Consider the following 27,312-nt stretch of genomic DNA (forward strand, 5'->3'; position numbering starts at 1 on the left):
TCTGTCACCATAGATTAATTTTGTCCGATTTGGAATTTCATGTAAATGGAATCAGACAGCATGTGCTCTTTTTCGTCTGGCTTTTTTTCACTCCACATTGTGTTAGTGAGATTTATCCATAACATTGCAGGTAGTAGTGGTTCACTCTTTTGTATTGCTATGTAGTGTTTTACTATAAAATGTACCACAATTTATTTGTTAACTTTCCTGTTGATGGACACTTACATTGGTTCCAGTTTTTTGCTATTGTGAATAACTGTTATGAACATTTTTGTATGTCTTTTTTTTTTTTTTAAGATGTTGGGGGTAGGAGTTTATTAATTAATTAATTTATTTTTGCTGTGTTGCGTCTTTTGTTTCTGTGTGAGGGCTTTCTCTAGTTGTGGCAAGCGGGGGCCTCTCACTATGGCGGCCTCTCTTGTTGCGGAGCACAGGCTCCAGACGCACAGGCTCAGTAGTTGTGGATCATGGGCCTAGTTTCTCCACGGCATGTGGGATCCTCCCAGACCAGGGCTCGAACCCGTGTCCCCTGCATGTCCCTCTTTAATTACTCTTAACAAGGTTTTGTAGGTTTCCTTTAGAGGTCTTGAAAATATTTCATTAGATTTATTACTAGATATTTGATTTTTTTTGTTGCTATTATAAAAGGTATTTTAAAGCATTACTGTTTTCTAATAGTTGCTATACCATACACAAAAATTAATTCATGGTGGGGCTTCCCTGGTGGCGCAGTGGTTAAGGATACGCCTGCCAATGCAGGGGACATGGGTTTGATCCCTGATCCAGGAAGATCCCACATGCCGCAGAGCAAGTAAGCCCGTGTGCCACAACTACGGAGCCTGCGCTCTAGAGCCCGCAAGCCACAACTACTGAAGCCCGCACGTGTAGAGCCCGAGCTCCACAACAAGAGAAGCCTGTGCACCGCAAGGAAGAGTAGCCCCCGCTCACTGCAACTAGAGAAAGCCCGTGTGTAGCAACAAAGACCCAATGCAACCAAAAAAAAAGAAAAAAATTAATTCATGGTGGATAAAAGACATTAAGTATGAAAAAAAAATCCAAAAAACTTTCAGAAGATATTATGGGATAATATTTTAATCATTTCAGGGTTTCTTAAAATATAAAAATTATAAACCATAAAAATAATAAATTGTCTATATTAAAATTAATTTTTAAAAAAATCACCATAAAAAGAGTGAAAGGACAAGCAAATGCAACAGTTACCTCTTTCTGTGCTGCTATGTAGAGTGAATGGAACCCGTCCCCGTTGGCAGTCACCCCAAAGGTGGGGGGCGGGCAGTGAGGGAGGATGAGTAATCAACACAGCTGGCAACTGGATTGTTACAGAACCAAGCTTGTAATCTGTGCTAAATAAAAACATGCTGCTGCCCATCAAAATGTAGCATTACTGAATAACTCAAATAGATTAGAAACAAATAAATAATGATATTAAACGCAAGTGTTTGGTAGACATTCTTACCAATTTTTAAGGAAGTTTCCATCAATTCCTAGTTTGTTAAGAGGTTTTTTTTCATGAATGGGTATTGAATTTTGTCCAATGATTTTTTTTCTACTTTTATTTAGAAGATCATGGGATTTTTCTCCTTTAGTCTGTTAATATGGTGAATTGTCGGTGTTAGACCACCTTTGCACTACTGGGATAAACCCATTTCCTTCCTTCCTCCCTTCTTTCCTTCCTTGTGTAACTTTTAATTTTGATGTAATTTCAAACTTATTAGGAGAGTTGCAAGGATAGTGTAATAAATTCTCATATACCTTTCACCCAGATGGTTATTTTTTCCCTTTTATGTTATCATTTATGCTCTTTTTCTTTCCCTATGTGTATATACATTACTTTGCTGAACCATCTGAGAGTGAGTTGCAGACATCAAGTCCATTTACCCCTAAATATGCCAGTATGTTTTTTGTAAGAACAAGGACATTTTCTTCCATAACTATAGTACAATTATAAAAAAATTAGGAATTTCACTTTGATAGCTTCTATTATCTAACCCACAATCCTTATTAAATATTTGCCAATTATTTCAATAATGTCCTTTTTAACTATGTTTTCTTCCCTGCTTTATGATCCAATCCAGAATCATACATCACATTTAGTGGTCAGTGAGAGATATACATTAAAAATCCCCTCCTCTGGACTTCCCTGGTGGCGCAGTGGTTGAGAGTCCGCCTGCCGATGCAGGGGACACGGGTTCGTGCTCCGGTCCAGGAAGATCCCACATCCCGCGCAGCGGCTGGGCCCGTGAGCCATGGCCGCTGAGCCTGCGCGTCCGGAGCCTGTGCTCCGCAACGGGAGAGGCCACAACAGTGAGAGGCCCGCGTACGGCAAAAAAAAAAAAAAAAAAAAAATCCCCTCCTATGACTATAGATTTATTAATGTCTCCTTGATGTTCTTTCGGTTTGCAACATGTATTTCAAAATCATGTTGTTATGTGCATAAAGGTTCATAACTTTATTGATATGAAAATGTCTTCACTCTTATTACTACTTTTCTACTAGAGTTCTCTTTTGTCTGATACTAACAGCATCAAGCATTTGCTTGAACTATCTTTTTCTATCCCTTTGTTTTCAACCTCCCTTTGTTACTTTGTTTTATATATATCTCTTAGAAAGAGCTGGGAAACGTTTTGTCTGAGGGTCTATTACAGGCTTGGCTTTGTTTTTCCCATCTCATTTTGGTGTTTTCTATTTCCTACGCTTTCTATTTGAGTCTTCCTTGTGTTTTTTGTCCTTCATTGGGTTGTTTTACATTTTTGTTGCTATTGCTATCCTCTTCTGATTTGGATGTTATACATTTTATTCTTCTCGTGATTGCCCAGGAACTACTCAGTGTCTACTCATCTTTCTTAGTTTCAGAATCTTGATTTTATTTCTTTTCTTAGACTCCTACCTGGAGAAAGGCTTGTAACTCAGTTCTGGGCAATGAAACTTAAGTGGAAGTCACTGGGAAAACTTTTAAAAAGAGGCAGATCCAACTGGAATGTCTTTTGGGACCTTTACTCCTGTCTTATTGCCTAACCCGTGGATGAAATTTCTGGTGCTGGGGAAGCCATCTCACCATGATGAGGGTGAAAGGCATATTGAGGATGGAAGAAGAGGAAGATAGAGGGAGCTTTGTTCTGACTGATATTATTGGGGCAATATGCCATCCGTGGATTTCTTACTGCATTAAATAAACCTTTACTTGCTTAAGCCATACTTTTTCTGGTTTTCTCTTCCTTGCAGCTGAATGCCTATGTAAGACATTTATACACCTGCCTAACAGAGGTAGCTGTTCAATTTGTATTTTTATAACAATGTTTCCTTCATGTCTGTTCCTAAAAACACCCACTCAGAAAGGCCTTCTCTAGTCACCCTATTTGAGATTGTAAAAGCTCCATTATTACGAGAACTCCTGATTCCTCTTTTTCTGCTCTGTTGTTTTTCTCACAGCACTTATAATTTTCACATACAATATAAATTTATTATTTATATGTTTATTGTATATTATTTATTTATTATGTTTCTTGTATTTCCCCCCCCCAACAAGAGGGTAGGGATTTTTATCTGTTTCATTCATTAATATGTCTCTACTGCTTGCTATAGTGTATGCCATATAGTAGGTGCTCTGTGAATATTTGTTGACTGAATGAATGCCAAGTTGAGTTTGTGTCTATATCTTTCTTCTAAGCAGAATAAAACCTTAGCACTCTTCTAATTTCCTTTTTCTCCTCTCTTCCTCTCCCCACTCTCTGCCCTTCTCATTATGCTTTTATTGATATCTCCTGGAATTTTAGTTCTAGATTGTCACGAACATTCTTGTTTTACAGCTACTCATTTAGAATTAACGATGTGTTTCACAAATTGTTTTTTGCTCATCAGAGCTTCTTGTAGACCACTTTATCCTCTTATATTCATTTTCCTCTGTCAGAAATATACTGTTGTTTATTTTTTTTTCCAGAGAGAATCTGTGGATGGTGAATTTTTAGTCTTTGTATATCTAAAAATGTCTTTATTCATCCTCCAACTTCAGTGATACTGTGGCTAGATACAGTATCCTAGGTTTTAAAAATTTCCTTAGAACTCTAAAGATATTGCCCCTAATGATGAGGTTTTAAAAACATATACTGATAAGATGTTATGGAAAAACCTAAACAAACTTTTCGGCCAACCCAATAACTATTGCTGTTGTTGTTTTTATGGTTTTATCCTAGTTGTCCCTCAGTAAGCCCTTTCAGTGTGAGGCGGTACATTCTTTTTATAAACATTTACTGTGGAACGGGCCATGCCAGGCCCTGTGTTACGCAGTACAGACACAGAATAAGGTGTGACAGAGGCCTCCTTGGAGAACTTACAGTGTCGTGGATGAGTCACACGAGTAGACAACGGCACACTGGACTAAGGACTATGGCGTGGGAAGCACCGGGTATTGAGGGTGTTGCTAGAGCACAGGAGAGGACACCTCGCCAAGTCCAAGGCATGTCCGTGTATGACACACCTAGCTTAGGTCTCAACTGCCTTGGGTCTGGATCTCAGAAGACTGGGATCTGAGCTCAGAGTTAGCAGAATACAATCCACAGACAACCCGTAGTTCTAATCACAAGCTCTGTTGAGCATCAGAAAGAATAGGAGAGCGGCAAGGACAAACGGTCCATCTGGCCAAATATGTCTTTCTGGTGTCTCCCCTCTGTTCCTCAACAGGACAGGCCCAGAGGTGGCAACTATCAGCCGCCTTTGTAGGCTGAGGAGCTTCCCAGTTGTGAGAAGAACCCACAAAAAGGTCCCCAGGCTTTCAACCCTATTCCCTGTCCCCCACTAGAAAGTCTATGTCAGTAGCCAGAGACAGCTTCTACTCTCACAGAAGGCAGTGTTGCGCTGGTCAGTAGGCCACATCACCCAGGCCTGGTGATCGGACTCCATATCCTGGAATAATTGCTGGGCCTTACTTAGCCAGTCTCTCTTTTTCTTTGTCTAATCTATGCATTGTGAATCTCTCTATTTACACACGCACAAATTTTCTATTTGAGTTCCATCCTGGGGGCTCTTGGCAGACAGGCCTGGCCCATCAAAATAACTCACTGTAGCTTCTCAATGTATCTTCTCCATTTCACATCTTCCCTGGTCGCGTAAAGATTTCCAGGGCCAATCTGTACTAAAAAGCAGCCATTCATGTGTATATCTAGGTTTTAGGCTCCATGACCTGAGAGCTTTGCAACGGGCCAGTGGGTGGCCAGTTTGGTCTCCATCCCCCTTTCTCCAGTGAATTTTCCACTCTCTATTCTGACAGATTCACGAGGATACATACCACATGCAACAGGGCCTGCAGGAGCAAGTGAAAAACTGCAAGAGGATCAGGACAGGCCAGGGCTCCCTATACCTTCAGAGGGTGCAGTGCCAGCAGCTGGAGCAGAAGCTGAAGCAGGCAGAAGCCTGGCTGCTGCAGATGGGACAACTGGCCCGCCTGGTAGACTACATGATTTGCCAGAACCTCGTGTCCATCATAGAGGACGAGATAACCTCTTTTGTGGCCAACATCTTGCAAGTGAGGTGGTGGGTGGCACGTGTGGAGGTTGGCGGGCGGTCAGGGGCCAGCTGGTAGGGAGCGGATACTGACATCTAGCCCCACCACCTCTCCTGACCCTCCTTTACAGGCCCCAAGGCAGAAACCCTTTCTCTCAGCGCAGCTGGTCTTTGACAGTTGTGGCCAGCTGTCTCATGAGCCCTGTATTGAAAATATGATCCAGATTATAATTGGGGGCCTAAGGTCTACGAAGGTCTCTGCCCTGAAGGTATTCTGGATTGGACAGGGGGCTGGCTGTAGGAATTCCCACTTCCTATCCTCTGTATAATCAGAAGCTCTCAGCCTGGTCTGAACCCTCATTGTTTGCTATCTCTGCCCCTTCTCTGTACCTTGGCATGAAGGTAATGCAGTGTACAGACCCGAAGACCTTCTGGGATTCCCTGTATTTTGAAGGTATTTAAGGAGCCCTAGGCAGCGGGGAGGAAGGGTGGAAGGAGGGAGAAGGTCACGTGCAGTGTCCTAATGGCCAGAGAGTCGGGCACTGGGCATGGATGGAGCAGCTCTAACCTGGGTCGGCACGTGTGTTGGGGGGTAGGAGAGTGGAGGCATGTTTTTGCTCACTCGTGCATGTGCCTATGTGTATGTACGTGCACGTACCTGAGTGCAGTGAGAGGTGTATGAAAGGGTGTGAATACATTGTCCTCTGATTTGTCCTAACTCCATGAGGTTTTTCTCTAATGTCATAATGGCGTTTCATTTACAGTTGGATTTGATTGCTAAGTTAATTTGTACTTGTTTGAAGAACTCTGCCTGTTCAATATTTGCTTTATTTCATGCAGCTCTTTTTCATTTCATATAGAATAATTCATTAGTATTATTGAGCTATTTTAGAGTTACCAGTTATCATTGATTATCAATCCTCAAAACTAGTAAATCAATCGTCAGGGAGGAAATACACCTTCACATTCCCTTTATTTGGAATACTCACGCTGTCACAGATAAAACCATTAAGTGCATTCAGTCACCTCTGACATGTAGGTACTTTTTCATTTTCCCATTCAACTAGTACGTCTTCATTAAGATAATGTAAAGACACCAGGTTAATTTTAGGAATTAGGTGACAAGGAAGAAAAAGGGTCATTGAAAGGAGCCTGTGTTTTTCTTTTCTTTGTTTGTTTTTTGGCCGCGCCTCGCAGCATGCAGGATCTTAATTCCCCGACCAGGGATCGAACCAGTGCCCGCTGCAGTGGAAACTCGGAGTCGTAACCCCTAGACCTCCAGGGAATTCCCGACCCTGTGTCTTTGACAAATCACACCAGTTGCGGCACATTTTTTTCTCAAGTGAATCTAGATTAATCAATAGAGATTATTGATGTTTGTTTTACATGGTACAGTGGAAAAAGGAAGGGCTCCGAAGTCAGACAGGCTAGTTCACTAATCTGTAAAATGGGAAAACAAAAATACCTCACTTGCAGCATTGTTTTGAAGAATAAAAGAGTAATATGTTAAGAATAGTGCTCAGCACGTAGTAGTACATGTTACAGATAGTATCTTATTCGTAGTAGCATTAAAGATTTAGGTAAATCATACATTTCACAGTGCTTCCTCATTATATGATGTACTAATTCATACTATGCATATGCTCCAGTATTTTCCTTTGAAGGGCAAAACAAACAAACAAAAACCCCTTCAACTTTTATTCTAAATTCTAGTGAAAGTGAGAATATTCACTTGCAATGTCTTGGGTTATCCCTTCTACTTTTAGAAAAGCATCAGGGGCTGATGTATTTAGGGGTGAAGTGTCACGATACTCATATCTTGCAAGTATTGGGTTGGCCAAAGAGTTCATTTGGGGTTTTCCATAACTACGGAAAATCCTGAATGAACTTTTTGGCCAAACCAATAGTTTAGGGAAAGGAAAAAGGGAAGGAAAAACAAAAAAAGCAATGTGGCAAAATGTTAATAATTGTTGAGTCTAAGTGGATAGATAAAGAAAGGAGTGTGTAGATCCTTTAAACTTTTCTACATGTTAGAGATTTTTCAAAATCAGAATTTGAAGGGAAAAAACAAGACCAGCATGGAAAATCAAGTTAATATCGTGGAGGAACCAGAATCAAAGTTCTGATTTGGGATTTTTCTGTAAGTTCTTTATGAAAATTAGAGTAATATACAATAAACATATAGCAGGTAAAACACTAAAAGTAGTCTTTAAGAAATTCATTCATCTTAGAAATCTTTTACTTAAATGAGGCAAAATTTGTATGGCATTTTAACCAAATTACAAAATGATTTCAGTACCTCCATTTACACCCAAAAATATGAAAAATAAGCCCCTTATAACAGAAAATTATATATTTACTAGATTCTAGTCCCTAGAAGAACACCCAGTGCTTTACTAATAAAGTGCTTGTAACATATTCTCTGTTCATAAGCTATGTTCTATGACATTTTCCAGAGGACAGTCTTAGAACTGGAACATTTTGAGACCAAAAAGAGGTTATTAATGTTACTATCGGATGCTCTTACAGTCTTATCAGGAATATTCTGCAGTTTAAAACTGAGAAATAAAATCAGATAATCATTTTCCTCATCTGGCAGGTGTCAAGTTCAGGAACTATTACCTCAAAGTTCTTACTTTAACTTCACTATGGCAATATCCTACCAAGATCGCAATATCTTTTTGAGAAATGAAGGAAACAATAGCAAAGATCAACAAAACTAAAAGCTGGTTCTTTGAGAAGATAAACAAAATTGATAAACCATTAGCCAGACTCATCAAGAAAAGAAAGGGAGAAGACTCAAATCAACAGAACTAGAAATGAAAAAGGAGAAGTAACAACTGACACTGCAGAAATACACAGAATCATGAGGGATTACTACAAGCAACTATATGCCAATAAAATGGACAACCTGGGAGAAATGGACAAATTCTTAGAAAAGCACAACCTTCCAAGACTGAACCAGGAAGAAACAGAAAATATGAACAGACCAATCACAAGTAATGAAATTGAAACTGTGATTAAAAATCTTCCAACAAACAAAAGTCCAGGACCAGACGGCTTCACAGGTGAATTCTATCAAACATTTAGAGAAGAGGTAACACCCATCCTTCTCAAACTATTCCAAAATATAGCAGAGGGAGGAACACTCCCAAACTCATTCTATGACGCCATCATCACCCTAATACCAAAACCAGACAAGGATGTCACAAAAAAGAAAACTGCAGGCCAATATCACTGATGAACATACCTGCAAAAATCCCCAACAAAATACTAGCAAACAGAATCCAACAGCACATTAAAAGGATCATACACCATGATCAAGTGGGGTTTATCCCACAAATGCAGGATTTCTCCAATATATGTAAATCAATCAACATGATAAACCACATTAACAAATTGAAGGAGAAAAACCATATGATCATCGCAATAGATGCAGAAAAAGCTTTCGACAAAATTCAACGCCGATTTATGATAAAATCTCTCTAGAAAGTAGGCATAGAGGGAACCTACCTCAACATAATAAAGGCCATATATGACAAACCCACAGCCAACATTGTTCTCAATGGTGAAAAACTGAAACCATTTCCTCTAAGATAAGGAACAAGACAAGGGTGCCCACTCTCACTACTATTATTCAACATAGTTTTGGAAGTTTTAGCCACAGCAATCAGAGGAGAAAAAGAAATAAAAGGAATCCAAATCAGAAAAGAAGAATTAAAATTATCACTGTTTGCAGATGACATGATACTCTACATAGAGAATCCTAAAGATGCTACCAGAAAACTAGAGCTAATCAATGAATTTGGTAAAGTTGCAGGATACAAAATTAATGCACAGAAATCTCTGGCATTCCTATACACTAATGATAAAAAAATCTGAAAGAGAAATTAAGGAAACACTCCCATATACCATTGCAACAAAAGGAATAAAATACCTAGGAATAAACCTACCTAAGGAAACAAAAGACCTGTATGCAGAAAACTATAAGACACTGATGAAAAAAATTAAAGATGATACCAACAGATGGAGAGATATACCATGTTCTTGGATTGGAAGAATCAACATTGTGGAAATGTCTACACTGCCCAAAGCAATCTACAGATTCAATGCAATCCCTATTAAGCTACCAATGGCATTTTTCACAGAACTGGAGCAAAAAGTTTCACAATTTGTATGGAAACAGAAAAGACCCCGAGTAGCCAAAGGAATCTTGAGAAAGAAAAATGGAGCCGGAGGAATCAGGCTCCCAGACTTCAGACTATACTGCAAAGCTACAATAATCAAGAGAGTATTGTACTGGCACAAAAACAGAAATATAGATAAATGGAACAGGATAGAAAGCCCAGAGATAAACCCCCACACATATGGATGGCTACATGTAAAAGAATGGAATCATAACACTCCCTAACACCATACACAAAAATAAACTCAAAATGGATTAAAGACCTAAATGTAAGGCCAGACACTATAAAACTCTTAGAGGAAAACATAGGCGGAACACTCTATGACATAAATCACAGCAAGATCCTTATTGACCCACCTCCTAGAGAAATGGAAATAAAAAGTAAAATAAACAAATGGCACCTAATGAAACTTAAAAGCTTTTGCACAGCAAAGGAAACCATAAAAAAGATGAAAAGACAACCCTCAGAATGGGAGAAAATATTTGCAAACGAAGCAACTGACAAAGGGTTAATCTCCAAAATATACAGGCAGCTCATGCAGCTCAATATCAAAAAAACAAACAACCCAATCCAAAAATGGGCAGAAGACCTAAATAGATATTTCTCCAAAGAAGATATACAGATTGCTAACAAACACATGAAATGATGCTCAACATCACTAAACATTAGAGAAATGCAAATCAAAACTACAATGAGGTATCACCTCACACCAGTCAGAATAGCCATCATCAAAAAATCTACAGGGCTTCCCTGGTGGTGCAGTGGTTGAGAGTCTGCCTGCCGATGCAGGGGACACTGGTTCGTGCCCCGGTCCGGGAAGATCCCACATGTTGCGGAGCGGCTGGGCCTGTGAGCCATGGCCGCTGAGCCTGGGCCTCCGGAGCCTATGCTCTGCAATGGGAGAGGCCACAACAGTGAGAGGCCTGCGTACCGCAAAAAAAAAAAGAAAGAAAGAAAGAAAGAAAAAAAAATCTACAAACAATAAATGCTGGAGAAAGTGTGGAGAAAAGGGAACCCTCTTGCACTGTTGGTGGTAATGTAAATGATACAGCCACTATGGAGAACAGTATGGAGGTTCCTTAAAAAGCTAAAAATAGGGCTTCCCTGGTGGCGCAGTGGTTGAGAGTCCGCCTGCCGATGCAGGGGACACGGGTTCGTGCCCCGGTCTGGGAAGATCCCACATGCCGCGGAGCGGCTGGGCCCGTGAGCCATGGCCGCTGAGCCTGCGCGTCCGGAGCCTGTCCTCCGCAATGGGAGAGGCCACAACAGTGAGAGGCCCGCGTAACGCATAAAAAAAAAAAAAAAAAAAAAAAAAAAAAAGCTAAAAATAGAACTACCATATGACCCAGCAATCCCACCACTGGGCATATACCCTGATAAAACTATAAAAAGAGTCATGTATCACAATGCTCATTGCAGCTCTATTTACGATAGCCAGGACATGGAAGCAACCTAAGTGTCCATCAACAGATGAATGGATAAAGAAGATGTGGCACATTTATACAATGGAATATTACTCAGCCCTTAAAGGAAATGAAACTGAGTTATTTGTAGTGAGATGGATGGACCTAGAGTCTGTCATACAGAGTGAAGTAAGTCAGAAAGAGAAAAATAAATACTGTATGCTAACACATATATATGGAATCTAAACAACAACAACAAAATGATTCTGAAGAACCTAAGGGCAGGACAGGAATAAAGACACAGATGTAGAGAATGGACTTGAGGACACAGGGAGGGGGAAGGGTAAGCTGGGACGAAGTGAGAGAGTGGCATGGACATATATACACTACCAAATGTAAAATAGATAGCTAGTGGGAAGCAGCTGCATAGCACAGGGAGATCAGCTCAGTGCTTTGTGACCACCTAGAGGGGTGGGATAAGGAGGGTGGGAGGGAGACATAAGAAGGAGGGGATATGGGGATATACATATGCATATAGGTGATTCACTTTGTTATACAGCAGAAACTAACACAACGCTGTAAAGCAATTATACTCCAATAAAGAAGTTTAAAAATAAAAGAATATATTTTTGATATTTGTGGTAAGATAAATCCTTTGTAAGGGACAAAGGATTACTTCATTTTTATTATAAAAATTTCTTGAAGTAGATTTTTGTTGGAATGGTGTTGAAGTTAGCTTAGAGCTATAATGCAAAGGACGAAACTGTCCTTAGTATATATTTTTCCAGGGGGCTGCATATGGCAGGGAGGGTCTCTTGGGAATGTGAGGTGTGAACAGTATGACCAGCAAGAGGAAGTATAGATGGAAGCAGTGTAACAGTGAGCGGATTCATAGATGAGAGGGGAAGGAGGTTTTTTTCTTGCCACTCTGTAAGAAATTTTGAAACGATGAAAAGTCCTATAAATATGTTTGACAAGATGCTTTGCTCTGTGTGAAATGTCTGAATTACTCCTTCAAGAAAACCTACTGTAAAGACCGATCATTATTTAGGTCTTTCAAGTTGGATGGATATTTTAAAATGCAGCTCCATGTTGACTCATAGGTGTTATACTAAAACATATATATTTTAAATGGAAGCCCAAATCACTCAGCAGTGACAGGTAACTTATGTTTCTTTGATTTACTTGATATCAGTTCTCTTTATTTCACTCTTACTCTGGCTAAGAAGTCATTAGTGTTCTGTGCTGTTGGGATATTGCATTCGCCAAATTATATTAAAAATGCACTAGCTTTTCTTTCCGTTGCTCAGAAGCACACATGAATTGACTGTATAGCATCATATTGCCTGAGTGCTCTCATGGGTCTTGGCACCTTGAATCACAGTTCTTCAACCCCATCTTTGTTTTGGAGCTCACAAAACAGAGAGTTACCAAATTCAAAGGCAGAAAAGATGTAGCAGCACCAAACTTCAGAGAAATTGAAACTAGAAAGTCAGGAAGAGAGTCCCTGTTTCTCAAATTGGTGATTATCCTTTCATCTCTACTTCTGTCTTTGCTTCTTCCCAATTCCCCTGATTCTCTCCTAACACTAGCTGTCTCTGCTTCCTTTGAACTTTCTGCTCCCTTATAACCATTGCTTCCAAATGACTTAGACTTTCTATGCCACCAGCTCCATTCTTGACTCTATATATGATCTTTCAGTTAAGTTTTCCTGATTGTATGACTTAGTTCAAATTTTCCAGACAAGAAATATGATTGATTCAGCCTACCCTACAGAGAGTCATGTATCCATAAGATCTGGCAAGAGTAATGGGCCATGGTACAAGTTAACTGGTTTTCGCTATAGGTCAGAGCATATCCTCTTAGAAGGGTGTATATGGTGGAGGAGGCTCCAGTCTTCAGCTATGCTTGTCCTGGCTATAAACATCTATTATATGGGCCTAAATGTGCAAGTTGGTTTTGGATTACATATCCTAACTCAAAACTAGGTAAGGAAAAGGGGAGATTTTTTTTACTGGCTCCTATAACTAAGAAATTAATGAATACAGCTGGATTCAGGCTCAGCTGGATTCAGGGCTCAGGCAATGTCATCAAGGCTTTATCTCTCTGTCTTAGTCCTTTGATTTTACTTGTGAGTTTGCATTCATCACTGAGAATGCCGTCGGCTGGAAGTAACAGAAGACCTAAGAGTAGCCTAAACAATACAATCATCTCACATAACAAGAAGTCTCCAGGTAGCTTCCAGGGTTGGTTCAGTGGCTCAGAAATGGCATCAAGTACCAGGCTCTTTATATCCTTCCCCAATTCCATTCTGGGTTTAGCTCTAGGTAACGACAGATCCTCTTGGAAGGGTATGTGTGCTAGGGGAGGCTGCAATCAAAAATCTTTTTTCATCCTCAGGCTATTACATTGTAGTTGCAAGACCAGTTGCAGCTCCATGCATCCCATTCTCAAGCAAAGTCATGTTTTAAAAAGGGGAAGCAAGGTTAGAGAGAAAGCTCTCCTAGCCTGACTCTCACTTATTATCAGAAAAATAAATCTCCAGAAACTCCCCAGCAGATGCACTGTTACATCTCATTGTAAAAATCCAGGTGTGGGAAATCAAAGGGCTGATATTTTTAGTTTCTCGTGGAAGATAGGCTCTACCACCATGGAAGAAGGGAGAAGCGAATGGCTATTAGTTGGCCAAGTAATATGCCTTCCAAGGTTTCATTCTTCAGATAGGCTCTCTCCTCCTGGCAAGGAAGAGAATCGCCAGCATTCTCTACATTGTCATTTCTGCTATATTCTTACCCTTCTAATAATTTTATTATTGAATAAAACCTCATTTAAGTTGAGTTCTACAAGTAACAATATGCTCACCAGCAGTCCTTATGTTGATGTCTCTTTTAGTCATTTTGTTTGTCCAAAGTTCCTTCTCTATTTAGATTCCTCAGGATGGGCTCGTGGGAGGAGAAGTCTCAAGTTCTTCTATGTTGATAATAGTTTGTACCCTTTGAAAGTTAGTATTACCAGCTGTAAAATCATTGCCTCATATGTTCTTCCTTTCCATATCTTAAAGATATTACTCCATTTTCTTCTGGCATTAAAAGTTGTTGTCAAAAAAATCTGATAATAATCTAATTTTATTTCCTTTATAAATCACTTGCTTTTTTTTTTTTTTTTTTTTTTTGCCTAGATACCTAAAATATTTTTTCCTTGAAATTCAGTAATTTTAGTAGAATATGTCTTGGTATTGAACATTCTAAGATAGTATTCTCAGGTATGCTCCTTTATAATGCAGCTTTAAGCCTTTTTTATTTCAGGAAAGTATTCTTGAATTAAGGTTTTTAGTATTGTTCTCTTCCCTTGCTTTGGATTTTTCTTCAGGGATTCCTGTTACATGTGTTTTAGGTCCTTATCACTTTTCCCCCAATGTATGTTCCTTTCTCTTGAAATATATTCTTTTAATCCTTATTTCTTTTTTATTTTGTAATTATCCTTATTTTTACCTTCTATTTTTCTTAAGACATTATTTACCTGTTCAGTTTATTTGCTCTTATCTTCCTTTTAGTTCAGTTTCCATTCCAAAATTATGTTTTCTTTTATTTCTAATTCTTACCTGGGCTCTGTTGCATAATTTCTGAGTTTTTCTAACTCTGATATGTGGTTTTCTTTCATGGGTTATGCCATTTTCCTGGTGTCTTTTGACTTGTTTTGAAATGGGCTTGTTTTGATCTGTTTCCTGACATGCTTTCATTGTCTATAAAGATGTTATTCTATTCCCCGTTCTCTTTTTCCTTATACTAGCTTTGTATGGGGTCTGATGTTGGTACTTTTCTGTTACTCATTTCTGAAAAGTTCTCTTTTACTAACTTTTAGGAGACAGCTTGATTCTCTAACCTTTCAATTTCCTTTTCTGTTGATTTTCTGTAATGTTCAAAAAATGGGGGCTAACTTTCTGAGGTTTCCTGGTTTCTGTTTCTCTCTCCCAGTTTTATTTGGACCTTTTCTTTTTCTCTATTGCTTCCATTCTGCTCCCTTTTTACTTTACCCCCAGCAGTTTCACCTTAGGGCTGAGTACTGTCCCAGAAGGGAGCCCTCGCCGGTTGGTTTTAGGAGCTCATTGGGCATAGACTGCTAAAGCTTCTACGGACCTTACCTACCTGCTATTGGGGCGGGCAAATCCCCTTCCATTTTTACCTGCTGTTCTCGAATTAGCCCTCTTCTTTCCACAAAATGTCTGTTGGCTGTTGAGGAGTTTTCCTAGTCTCAGGTCAGTCTGGCATACCATTGTTCTCCTCTGCTTCCTTCCCCATAAATGGCGATGCCACTTGGGTCTTGAGGCTGTAGGTGGTTTGTTCCCACCCACTTATATTTTAGTGTTTGTAAGGATCCTTTGTCTTCATTTTGTTAAAAAAATGTTATCCGATGGGTTTTCCGTTTTACTGTCTAATTGCCCTGTCAATTTTATATACCAAATTCATGTGGGAGTTTGGAATAGATTGCAAAATTATGCTGCCCCTTCCACCATCTTCCTTGAACCCCTTCTGGCACTATTTTCAAAGGATCATTCTGGTTATGCAGGGCAGACTGCAAAGGGATAGAGGCAACGACCAAAGCAGGGAGACGAGTTAGAAGGGTATTGCAATAATGCCGTGAGATTTGATGGTGACTTGGGCTGGGGAAAGAGAAGAAGGCAGTGGTACAGGTGGTGAGAATCGGTTGGATTTTGGATATATTTTGAACATAGAGCCAATTGGATTTTCTGATGGCTGGCTGTGTTGTATGTGAGAGAACAGTCAAAGATAGCTTTAAAGTTTTTGACTGGAGCCCCCAGAAGAATGGAGCTCCCGTTTACTGACGTTGGAGGACTGCATGAGGAGCAATCTGGGGGCGGTTAGAGATCAGAGCTCATTTTGGGCTGTTAAAAGTTTGAGGTGCATATATTAGGCATCTAAGTAGAGATGTAGGCTAGGCAGCTGTTTAAGTGGGATTGGGATTCAGGGAGAGATCTGAGCTAGACATATATTTCAGAGCAAATAGGTGGTACTTAAAACCATGAAACTGGATGAGCTCTCCTAGAAAGTGAGTACTGATGGGGAAGAGAAGGGATCTGAGGATGGGCCCTTGCGGGCCCTGTGGTGCTTAGATGTTGGCAGTATGGATCTAATTTCTGAACATTTTGATGATTCTTCTCCCTTTTTGTGCAAAGTTTTAACACAAATACTAAAACTGGCAATTAAACAGTTTCTAAGAATCAAGGGGGAGGCCAAGTTCAAGGATATTCCTTAAGACGGATACTGAGGACTGGCTTGCTCACCTTCCTTTCTCACCTCCTCCTCTGTCCTGCAGAGGCTCGAGTGCTATAAACTGTGCTTCTCAGACCCCCTTGTGGCTGAGAGTCACATGTGATTTAGATCTGTATGTGACTTCAGCTCAGAATTGAGGTAAGTAGGGCAGAGAGGCAGGGCGTATGCCGTCCGTTCTGCTGGTGGGGCTCGTAATCGCTTATGCCCATGTGCCTATGTAGCTGGTGGTATGGCAGTGACACCCCAGTTTGCCAGGCAGCACAGAGCCATAGACACTTGGCCTAGAGTGTTTTTGTTCTTCAGCTCTTGCAGTTATTCACAACCCATGTAATAATCTATAATAATTTCCTCCCTGCTTTTACTAGCTAGACTGAAATCTGTTCTCTGCACCTGAACCCTAACTAATAAATTCCCTTGGTGGGTCTGGTACTGTGTTTATGATGTAGATGTATGTGTAAACGCACTCATGAACAGAGAATGTGTGTGTGTGTTTGTATGCGTGTGTAATGTGTATGTACACACTCAGGGTAGAGGGAGAGGTTGTATGTGGTCCCTGGAGGACACTCAGGGACAATTATGGCATGTACCCCACTAGAAGAACATGAAAAGGAGGACTTGGACACGGACTTCATGATGCCTAAGTTCCAGGACCAACCCAGCGATGCTGTGGACATCTTCTGCGGCCCGAGTATAGGATTGGTGTGGCCCTGGAAGTCTCACACAGTTACTGAAGCCCTGGAGGTCTGTGGGCACCGGCTGCGGGGCCAGTACTTGCCCCCCAATTATAAGCAGCTGCAAGAGGATCTGGACAAGAGCGCTCGAATCCAGCAGGCACTGGCTGTACAACAGGCCCTGCTGGAGGTGAGGACGGAGGTTTAAAGAATGGGACCGTGGCCACCACTTCCCATCATAGCCACCCACCTCTGCCCTACACACCTTGTCTGCCCCTAGGGCATGCTGCGGGAGGTGCAGGAATTCTGCAGGGACCATCACTGGATGAAAGGCATTTATGAGTTCCTGCAAGCCTGGGGGCCTCAGAAGCTGGAGTCTATGAGAGGTTGTCCTGTCAAGAGCTACGCGATGCTGGTGAGCTGCCTGAATGGTTGGCGGGCCCGCGTCTCCAGCATCCCCGTGGAGCTGATCACGAAAGGCAGGCTGCTGCGGCTGAGCTGCCGTGACATACAGGTGGAGATGGGTGAGTGCTGCTTAACCCCCCTCCTCTCCTTTGCCTTCTGTACCTTATCCGCACAGCCCTTCTTGGGCCTTCCGTGTCCTCCAGGGACCTTTGGAGCAGGCCCCTCATTGGACCTGTAGCGCCTCCCAAAGCCCCAGGTCCCAGGCCCTTCCCTTTGCAGCTGAAGGTGTGATCACTGCAGAGGACAGCCTCTCCGCCTGTCTTGACTCTACTTATTCACCACACTCCCTAGGCATTGTGTGTCCTTGTCTCCTAGCACTTTGTGTTCTTACGGCACGGAAGTCGTTCAAACCAAATGTGACTGAGAAAAATCCTAGCCTGCTCCTTGGGCTAGGAGAACTCAATTTGTTTACAGAGATTCTCAGGAATCAAGGGTGCCCTCTCCCCACATGTAGCAGTCAGAATCGACACTACAATTTGCATGTATAAAAAGCTACTCTCTTTTACTGATCTTGGCTTAGTCTGTAGCCCTAAATTCTGCTGATGGTGAAAAAAGAGACAATTGGCCCTCCCAATCTGCGTGTTCTGTGTCTGTGGATAAAATTCCAGAGAGTTCCAAGAAGCAAAACTTGAACCGATAACTGTGTATATAGCATTTACCTTGTATTTACAACTATTTACGTAGCATTTACGTCATTTTAGGTATTATAAGTAAACTAGAGATGAGTTAAAGTATACAGGAGGACATATATAGGTTATATGCAAACACGATGCCATTTATAAAATGTGTGGATTTTGGTATCCTCAGGGATCCTAGAACCAATCCCCCAAAGGGACAACTGTATTCCAATTGAAAGTCGCATTATTTTCTTATTTAAAGCAGCACTTTGGGTCTAATTCAGTCTATTTTGGGTATTTGGTCAATTCAAAATTCATACTACAGTTCTGGATTGTTTTGATTTTCGAGTGTCCTCTACTCCTTCTCCTCCCCAAGGTGGCCCCTGGCATTACAGAGGGCTTCTGGGCTGTGTGCTCTTCTTTGCTGGCTTCTGCTGACTTGCCTGAGGTCTCTGCCCTCCTTCTGACCTTGCTGCTCCTGGTGAAGCTGTGTCCTGAGCTGGTGGAGCTGGCGTGTGTTCTCCTGGCTAATAGGAGCCCAGAGTGTCTACCTCTGCTGACTCGGCTCTGCATTGGCTCCTGCTGACATTACATATCCTTAGGGTTTTAGTGAACCCTTCATCCAGTCTTTGTCTTAGGCTGGCCACCCCATAGCTTCTGCTTAAGGGTCCCTCGCCCTTCAACACAGGAACCCTATCTGGGCCCACTGGCTATCAACTCTCCACTATCTCCTGTATCCCCTGCCATTTGGGAGCTGTGGCGGACTTGGGAACGTTATATTTGGCCCTCTTTCTGCCACAACACATCACACCATGATCTCTGCTCTGCTGTGACTATCTCATGTCACATGAGCATGAGGGCACCCTGCAAGGAGGTATCTTCCCAAAGTGCTACATGGAAAGTGGAGCTCGAGCCCACTCTGCTGTCTGTTCCCTGCTCAGCCCATCTCAGTTTCCCACCTCATATGTCTACCTACCCCCACGAGGCCAAGGCCTAGTTGGTCTCCCTGGGTCTCTGAGAAATCTGGTTTAAGACCTAACCTTGTTCGTCTTTTCTCTTCCTCCCTTTCCACGGGAAGGATGTCTCATACTACTGGTTACTAGCTAAGTGCCTCCACCCAGAGATGGCTGTGGAGAAACACACAGAGGGGTAGATTGGGAAGCTGGTGATTTGTTCTTCTGGGAAACAGAGAGGTTTTGTCACCTAACACCGATGAACGGCAGTAACCAATCGTGTCTGCTTCCTGCAGAGACTAGATACTCTCAGATCCATGGCCTCTAGGCCTGCTTTCTTTCTTTGGTTGCACCAGGTCTTAGTTGCAGCAGGTGGGCTCCTTAGTTGCAGCTCACCAGCTCCTTAGTTGCAGCTCGCCTGCTCCTTAGTTGTGGCATGTGAACTCTCAGTTGCGGCATGCATGTGGGATCTAGTTCCTGGACCAGGTATCGAACCCGGGCCGCCTGCATTGGGAGCGCAGAGTCTTATCCACTGCGCAGCCAGGGAAGTCTCCAGGCCTGCTTTCTTTATAAGGTGGGAGGCCTTGGAGCTGGGCCTGAAAGAGTTTGCTTGAAAGTGCTTGCCTGCCTAGCCCTCCCTGCCTTTGCTCTTCCACAGATGAAAGCACATACCTCCTTAGGTATCGTCTAGACCACAGAACTCCCCGCTCTTTCCCCAAGCCTCGCTCCTAAATGCACAGGGGATTCAGGCTGGCCAGGCAGAAGGAGGACCTGTGATTGGCCTGCTTTCTTTCTGACCCTGTTTTGGGCAGGCTTCGCGCCACTCTTGCTCAGGAAGTCAGTGTTCTTTCTAGTCTGTTGGCTTCTGGGTCCTTAGTCCAGGTTCAACTGGCCTCTTCAAGAGGAGCAGATGGAGAGGTAAAAGCACAGGGCTCAGAATCCTGGCTCTGTTTTTTACTGGCTTGCATGACTTCAGATCACTAAGCTTCAGTTTCTTTATTTGTAACATAGGCATAACAATGTAGTCGCTCACAGGGTTATGGGAAGGAGGATTAAATGAGATATTATTTGCAATGTTCCTAGCATTGAGTATGGCACGCAGTAGATGCTTAATTGTTTTCATTTCACCTTACTCCCTTCTGTCCACTCTCATCCTTCTTGCTGATCTAATTCTATCTTCTTATCCTGCAACTTTGTTCCTCTTCTACTTGGGCTCCCTTGAATACTTGAATTACCTACTGTTATGAGTTGGCCTCACCAGAAACTTGACTTCATACTTTACTCTTTCCCTCTCCCTAACTCCACCACGTCCAGCCTGTCATCAAATCATTTCCATTCTTCTGCCTCCTAAATATCTCTCAAATGTGTTTTCCCATCCACCTCCAACTTCCAACCCCGAGGAGCCCTGGTTATTTTATCAGTCCATTGCTCCCTTATACCACACGGTGTCGCTGTTGAGCTCTTCTCTGTCTTCACGGGCCCCGTGCTGCTGGTCAGAAGGCGGCACCATTGCAGTGGCCTAGCTACTGTCATAGGTCAATGGGATAGTTTGAAAAAGGATAAGTGCACCTCTTTGTGTTCTGTTCAACCTTGGGTACCCCTCAGAAGTTCCCTTGTCTTGGTTTTCTCAGTCTCAGCTGTCGGTGCCAAGTCCTATTCGTTACCTCCTCCAAAGCTCCAACAGGTCCGTTCCCTGTATGTCTCAATTATCTGTGCCTGGAACTCACTGTCCTACTTTCCAGTTGCAGAGATGCTCATGGAGGATGAGTTAATTTACTTTTCACCCTTCAAAGCATGAAATGTAACACAGTGGAGCCAGACTGCCAGAATTTGAATCCTTGCTCTAGCATTGTGTGATGTTGATATTTAAACTCTCTGAGTCTCACTTTCCTTATCTTTAAAACAGGGGCAATAATAGTATCTGCCTCAAAGGGTTTTGTGAGGATTAAATGGGTTAATACAGGTAATACTGTGTCTGGCGTGTAGTAAGTACTCTATACTATATTTTGTGGCATACTCCATGCCCTATTTCTATATTGGATTTTGCAGCTCTGTGCATATTTTAACATCTCTGAACTTAAGAGGTGTATTATAATTGATGGCATCATTTTTTCTTTTTTCATGGTGTGTGTAAAATAATGGTGCTTCTTACAATCAGTGGCATCTCAGATCTGACGAGGTTTCGCGCTGGTATTATTCCTGTCCTCGGCGACAGTGGAGGTGTTCCTATTGCCAAAGCCAGCTTCCAAGATTATCTTCTCGCCCCAAGTCCACCTGACAACCTCTTTCCTTTAATCCTTAAAAACAAAAGGCGGATTACACACTCTTCTTGGTACCTCTTCTACTAGAGCAGAGGCAGTAAGACTCCTCAGAGAGAAAATGTTTGTCTGTGGTGGACATTCTGCTCTTCATGGACACAGCATCCCTGTGCCTTTGCACACGGTTTCATCCACTTGGCGTGCCCCTGGAAGCCTTAACCACTCAGTACAGTCAGCTCCAATGTCCCCTTCCCTGAGGAGGCCTTCCCCAGCGTCCTCAGGCCTCCTGCCCCTTCACTGAGCCAGGTTGAGGGCTCTTTGAAGAGCATCTACCACACTGGTATGTGATTATCCCCTTCTATGTCTGTCTCTGCTGCCATATTGTGAGCTTCTGAGGGTGGGAACACTTTCTGTCTCACTCATCACTCTTGTCTACCAGTGCCCAGCACAGGCCCAAGTGCACTGCAGCTGACTGGACACCAAGCAGGGGTCCAGTAAGTGTTCAGCGACTGGGGGAACGAATTCACGTTCTGGCTGCCCCTTCAACCTGCTCCCACTCCGGCCCCGCCACGCTCCCCTGGCACTTCACCCCCTCATGCCTAACTCTCTCCTGTCTTCAGAATCCAAGCTGGTGGGCATCAGGAAGGACATTCTTGAACAGATACAGAACGAATGCCGGAGCCGCGGTCAGCAGCTGATAACAGAGCTCACAGATTTCACGAAGGCCTTCCGAACCATCAACGCCGACGTCCACGCCCTCACGTGGCGCTCCCAGAAGGTGGGCTCTCCCCATTCTCCTTTCCCAGCTTATCCAGGGCCGTCCCGCTCGCATGCCCAGCACACTCCCTTCAAGTCTCAGCTGGGCTCTCGATGGGGCTTGACGCTCTTAAACTGTGCTCACGCTTGTGGTCTGCCCTTGCCAGCTCTCATCCTGTTCGCGTGGCCCTCAATATCCTCATGAGAGGGGGAGGGCCTGCTGTTTTGAGAGAGAGAAAGTCTGGCTTTCAGAGACCGAGTTCTGCTCTCTGTACAGTCAAGTAGGGATCCATACCCTGCCATCAGGGCAACAATCTGATGGGGGAGGAACTGTGCTGTCTTCAGGGAGACTTAGGTCAGATGGGGGATCTGATCCCAGATTGCCCTGATCCCAGTTGGTTAAAAGGCGGCTGCTGGGGCCTGGAGCCTCTAGCAGGTGGGAGTGCCCCTCAGGACGTAAAGGGCTGTGGGAGTGCTGGTCTCATACTGTTGTCCCTGCAGCTGAACGAGGCCAACGAGCGGTACACAGAGCTGGAGGAGCGAATGCAATATACGCGGTCACTCTATGAGCTCGTCCGCAACCACTTTGGCGTCGTCAGTGCTGAGAATGAGGCACTGGACATCTCGGTGAGAAGGCATCTCTCCCGTCTCTCCCAGAGCCCCTCCCCCATAACCACCTCTGCTTGACTACCCTCTGCCTGCCCCGTAGCTTCTGGACACGTGGGAGTCATTCCAGTTTGAGAAAAGCCAGGCCTCAGGGTTCCTGCTCAGTAAGCGACACGCCATCGTGCCGGAGCTGCAGCGGCTGATGGCGGCGGCGCTGGCGGAGCTGGAGGGCCTGATTGGGACGGCCCTGTCCGGTCCCTTCATGGACCCTACGCAGGAGCAGAGGAGCACTGAACTCCAGCTCATCTCCCTGGAGCATCAGTTCCAGAACACAGCCAGCAGGCTCAGTGACCTGCACCATGCCTACACCACCTTCACCGGTACCGAGGGTCCCGCCCCCTCCATCGCCACCCTGGGATGCCCCCTCCCACTGAGATCAGGGTTGGGACTCAGGGACCTGCATCTTGGGTGACCCTAAGGAAGTCTTGGGAATCATATACCTTCATTTTAGTCTCTTTTATATGTGAAAATTGCAGGACAAAATCTAAATACATTGGGTATGTCAAGTGTTGTGCTTAGGGTGGGGATAGGGGGGCACACAGTCTGGTAGAGAAGGCAAATAGGTGAGCGTTCCATCAGAATGCGTTGGGGTCAGAGGGCTAAAAGCCTGTGCAGGAGAAATGTAAAGGTGTCCTCGTCGTAGTTGTGTAGCCCTGTTCAGCCCAGTCCTACACCAGGCGGCAGGTCCCAGATAAAAACGGTCTTGATGCTCCACGGCCGCTGCTTCCAGCCAGTGTGGTGGAGAGAGGTGGCTGCTAAAGGCCTCACTAGCCCCTAGGAGGAGACCGGGACAGAACTATCGGCCTTAGCCCTTCCGTGCAGTGGTGCAGCTAGGCTGGCTCCCCTCTGCACGTAAAGAACTTTGCAGGCTCCAGTTTCTCTTCTCAGGTGCCATCACTTCTGTCGGTCACTTGTATCCCTTGGAAGGGCACACTGCTTCTGACTTGCCTCTTGGCCAACTGCCAACTGTTACTATCCCTGCCTATGGGATCCTCAATCCCAGGGAGGGCCATTTGACCAGATGTGAGGTGGAAGACACTCTGGGACCATCCTCAAACAAGAGGCTTTTTCTTTGGTCAAGTATTGGGAGACCCTCATCCTATATTCTAACTGATGTAGACCAGACCTTGACCTTTCCTGCTAGTGGTTGGGGTGTTTGTGGAAAAGCAGAGCAGGGGACTCAGGCCTTGTGGAGTTAGGCCCAGGAAACCCCACAGCATTGCTTTTACTTCCTTCTTCCATCCCTGTCTCCTCACCAAACTTCCGGTTTTTAAAATTAATCTAGGATCTTAGATCCAGACCGTTAACACTACTCTTTATTTTCCACTACATATCTTTTATTTTACTTACTACCTTTGACATTTGTTTTGTTCTGTAACTGTGTTAACAACTACTCTGATATCTAAGGTTTAATGGTTTTGTTTACCCACTGCCAATTTTTAAAGTACCACATCTTTTCATTATTTTCACTCCTTCCTTGGATGGCTGCAATAATTCTTTGAGTATTTCTTTTTTCTAAGAAGGGAGCTGGAGGTGTTAAAATTTCTAAACTTCTTATGGCTAAGAATGACTGTATAATGTCCTTATATCACAGCTTGGCTAGATATTGAATTCTGAAGTCACAACACTTTTTGGTCCAGACTTAGATATTACATCACTGTCTCCTGACATTTATCATTTTGGACAAATCTGATACCAATCTGATTTTCTTCCTTTGTAGGTAATCTTTTTTTCGATTATTTGATAATGGCTTTTACAGTTGCTCTGCTCCCGTTTCAGAATTTTTATTTGTATGTTGGATTTTCTGGATCTCTCCTCCATTTCTTTCATCTGCTTCATCATTACTTCTTTTATTCTTTTTTTTTTTTGAGTTCTGGGGAAATGTGAATTTGTCTTATAAGCTTCCAGTTTCTGTGGTGTCTACTCTGTAATTTCTTGCTTTTTTAAAAAAATATTTATTTATTTATTGTTGGCTGCATTGGGTCTTCGTTGCTGCGCGTGGGCTTTCTCTAGTTGTGGCGAGTGGGGGCTACTCTTCATTGTGGTGCACGGGCTTCTCATTGCGGTGGCTTCTCTTGTTGCAGAGCACGGGTTCTAGGCGCACGGGGTCCAGTAGTTGTGGCACGTGGGCTCAGTAGTTGTGGCTCGTGGGCTCTAGAGTGCAGCCTCAGTAGTTGTGGCGCACGGGCTTAGTTGCTCCGCGGCATGTGGGATCTTCCCGGACCAGGGCTCGAACCCGTGTCCCCTGCATTGGCAGGCAGATTCTTAACCACTGTGCCACCAGGGCAGTCCCTGCAATTTCCACTGCATTTTAAAACACACACACACGTGTTGTATTTGTATGATTAAGTGCACATGTGTATGTATATGAGTATATATACATGAACATACTTCCCAGCTCTGTCTACTGAAGAGTCCAAGAAGGAGATACACTCCAATAGCAAGGAGCCACGTTGTGCCCAGATACCATTCCCCACTAAACGAAATCAGGGCTCCTCAGAGAATGAATGATTCCAGGGCCACGGCAGGGTAGCTACAAGATGAGAGTGGAATATCTTTTTAAGCCAGAAAGTAAGGAAGTGTTAAGTTCTTTTTAAAAGTGATGGGATATGGGCTTCCCTGATGGCGCAGTGGTTGAGAGTCCGCCTGCCGATGCAGGGGACACGGGTTCATGCCCCGGTCTGGGATGATCCCACATGCCGCGGAGCGGCTGGGCCCGTGAGCCTTGGCCGCTGAGCCTGCGCGTCCGGAGCCTGTGCGCCGCAACAGGAGAGGCCACAACAGTGAGAGGCCCGCGTACCGCAAAAAAAAAAGTCCTGATAAAAGTGATGGGACATGGCACAAGGACACAGAAGGGATGCCAACTGGACAAATCTGGGACAATTTGACCACCAGGGTAAGTACAAAGTAAACTACTGAAAAAAACAGGAATGTATTATCCATACTAGTACTAAGTAGATGATAAATCAGTGAGGGAGAAATGAGGACTTGTGTTTACAGTAGAATGCCAGAGCCAGCTGGGCAGTGTGAAGGGAGGGCTGGAGAGAGAACACCATCATTTTGCTAACCACCATGGTAAATATTGGATTGGGTGAAGATCATCAACGAATGCCAAATTTGGGGGCAAATTTGATGAGGAACAGAATATTTGCACGGTCTTAGAGAGTCTCCCTCAGAGACTACTTATTAGTTGCAAAGGTAATAATTCAGTGGAGAAATTGGGCAACATTTTGAAGGTGATCAAAATTAATATCTCCAATGAGGGACAGATGAGACACAAATGGACATCACGTACCTCCAGACGTGATACCCAGAGGACACAACATTACCGATTCAACAGTCCAGCTGGGAGTGATTTTACAAACTCAGCCATGAAAAGAAGCATACAAACACAGCACAAGAAACTTTCTGTTAACAAAAAAGGGAGAAAGGGGACTGTCTACTTCAAAAATGTCTATGTTACAAAAGACTGTGGGGAATGTTCCAGATTAAAAGAAGTTGAGGAGACATGACAAGTAAATATGGTACTTGACCCTAGACTGTCTGCTGTACTTCAGGGGAAAAAAATGCTATAGAGGACGTTACTAGGCCAACTGACAAAATTGAAATATAGACAATAGATCAGATAAAAGTATTATGTCAGTGTAATATATGAAGTTGATAATTGTACCAATGTTGTAGAAGAGAATATCCCTTTTTTAGGAAATACACACTTGAGTATTCAGGGGTAAAGGGACATGATATATGTAACTTAGTTTAAATAGTTCAGAGAAGAATTATGCGTTTGTGTGTGTATACACACCTGCCCAGACACCCACAGAGCACATAAACACAAATGGTAAAGAGAATGGGTAAAATGTTAACAAAAGGTGATCTTGATAAAAGGTATACAGGAATTCTTTTTACTATTTTTTTTTTGCAACTTTAAAAAGTTTGATAGCATTTCCAAATAAAAAGTTTTAAAATGCAATGGAATTTACGAAATAGATAATCCTCAAGTTTGTCTTTATCTTCTCGTGTGTCTGGAGATACTATGTCTGCTCCTTCTTACAAAGAGAGTTCTTTACTTGTTCGATATTTAATGTTAAGACAACAGCTATCTAACACCATATGGGGGGAGTTCCCTGGGGGTCTTGTGGTGAGGCTTCGGAACTCTCTCACTGCTCTGGCCCGGGCTCAGTCCCTGGTCTGGGAACTGAGATCCTCAAGCCTCGTGGCGCAGCCAAAACAAAAAAGATTATATGGGTTTCTAGCTGGATCTTTTGAGTTCAGATGAAAGAAGATTTGATTAAAGAGTTTAATTGACTTCGTATGTGTGGTTTCTGGGTTTGGTTTTGTTTTTTGGTTCGATCAGAGCTCTGATGGCCTCGCGATCCTCAGACCTCCATGACGGATGATGCATCATGTAACATGCGTGATTCTCAGCATTTGGGTGTAGCTTTTTTGCTTTTGCTCTCACTCAAGAAGGTACAGTGGAATTCAAGTGAATGAGGATGACAGTTTTATTGCAATATTCTTGAATCTGGTC

At 43.1% G+C, this 27,312-nt stretch overlaps 1 protein-coding gene across 1 annotated transcript in view; it reads left to right on the top strand.

Moving 5' to 3' along the window:
• Positions 1-27,312, top strand: part of DNHD1 (dynein heavy chain domain 1) — a 66,623-nt gene that overhangs the window by 12,010 nt on the left and 27,301 nt on the right. The window contains 8 exon segments of the mRNA XM_065882398.1: positions 5,285-5,539; positions 5,649-5,786; positions 5,920-5,971; positions 16,994-17,259; positions 17,350-17,593; positions 21,983-22,140; positions 22,620-22,756; positions 22,758-23,104. Of these exon segments, the coding sequence (XP_065738470.1) occupies positions 5,285-5,539; positions 5,649-5,786; positions 5,920-5,971; positions 16,994-17,259; positions 17,350-17,593; positions 21,983-22,140; positions 22,620-22,756; positions 22,758-23,104 (1,597 nt within the window).

Source organism: Phocoena phocoena, chromosome 8 (genome assembly GCF_963924675.1).
Source record: "Phocoena phocoena chromosome 8, mPhoPho1.1, whole genome shotgun sequence".
NCBI classification, from domain to species: domain Eukaryota; kingdom Metazoa; phylum Chordata; class Mammalia; order Artiodactyla; family Phocoenidae; genus Phocoena; species Phocoena phocoena.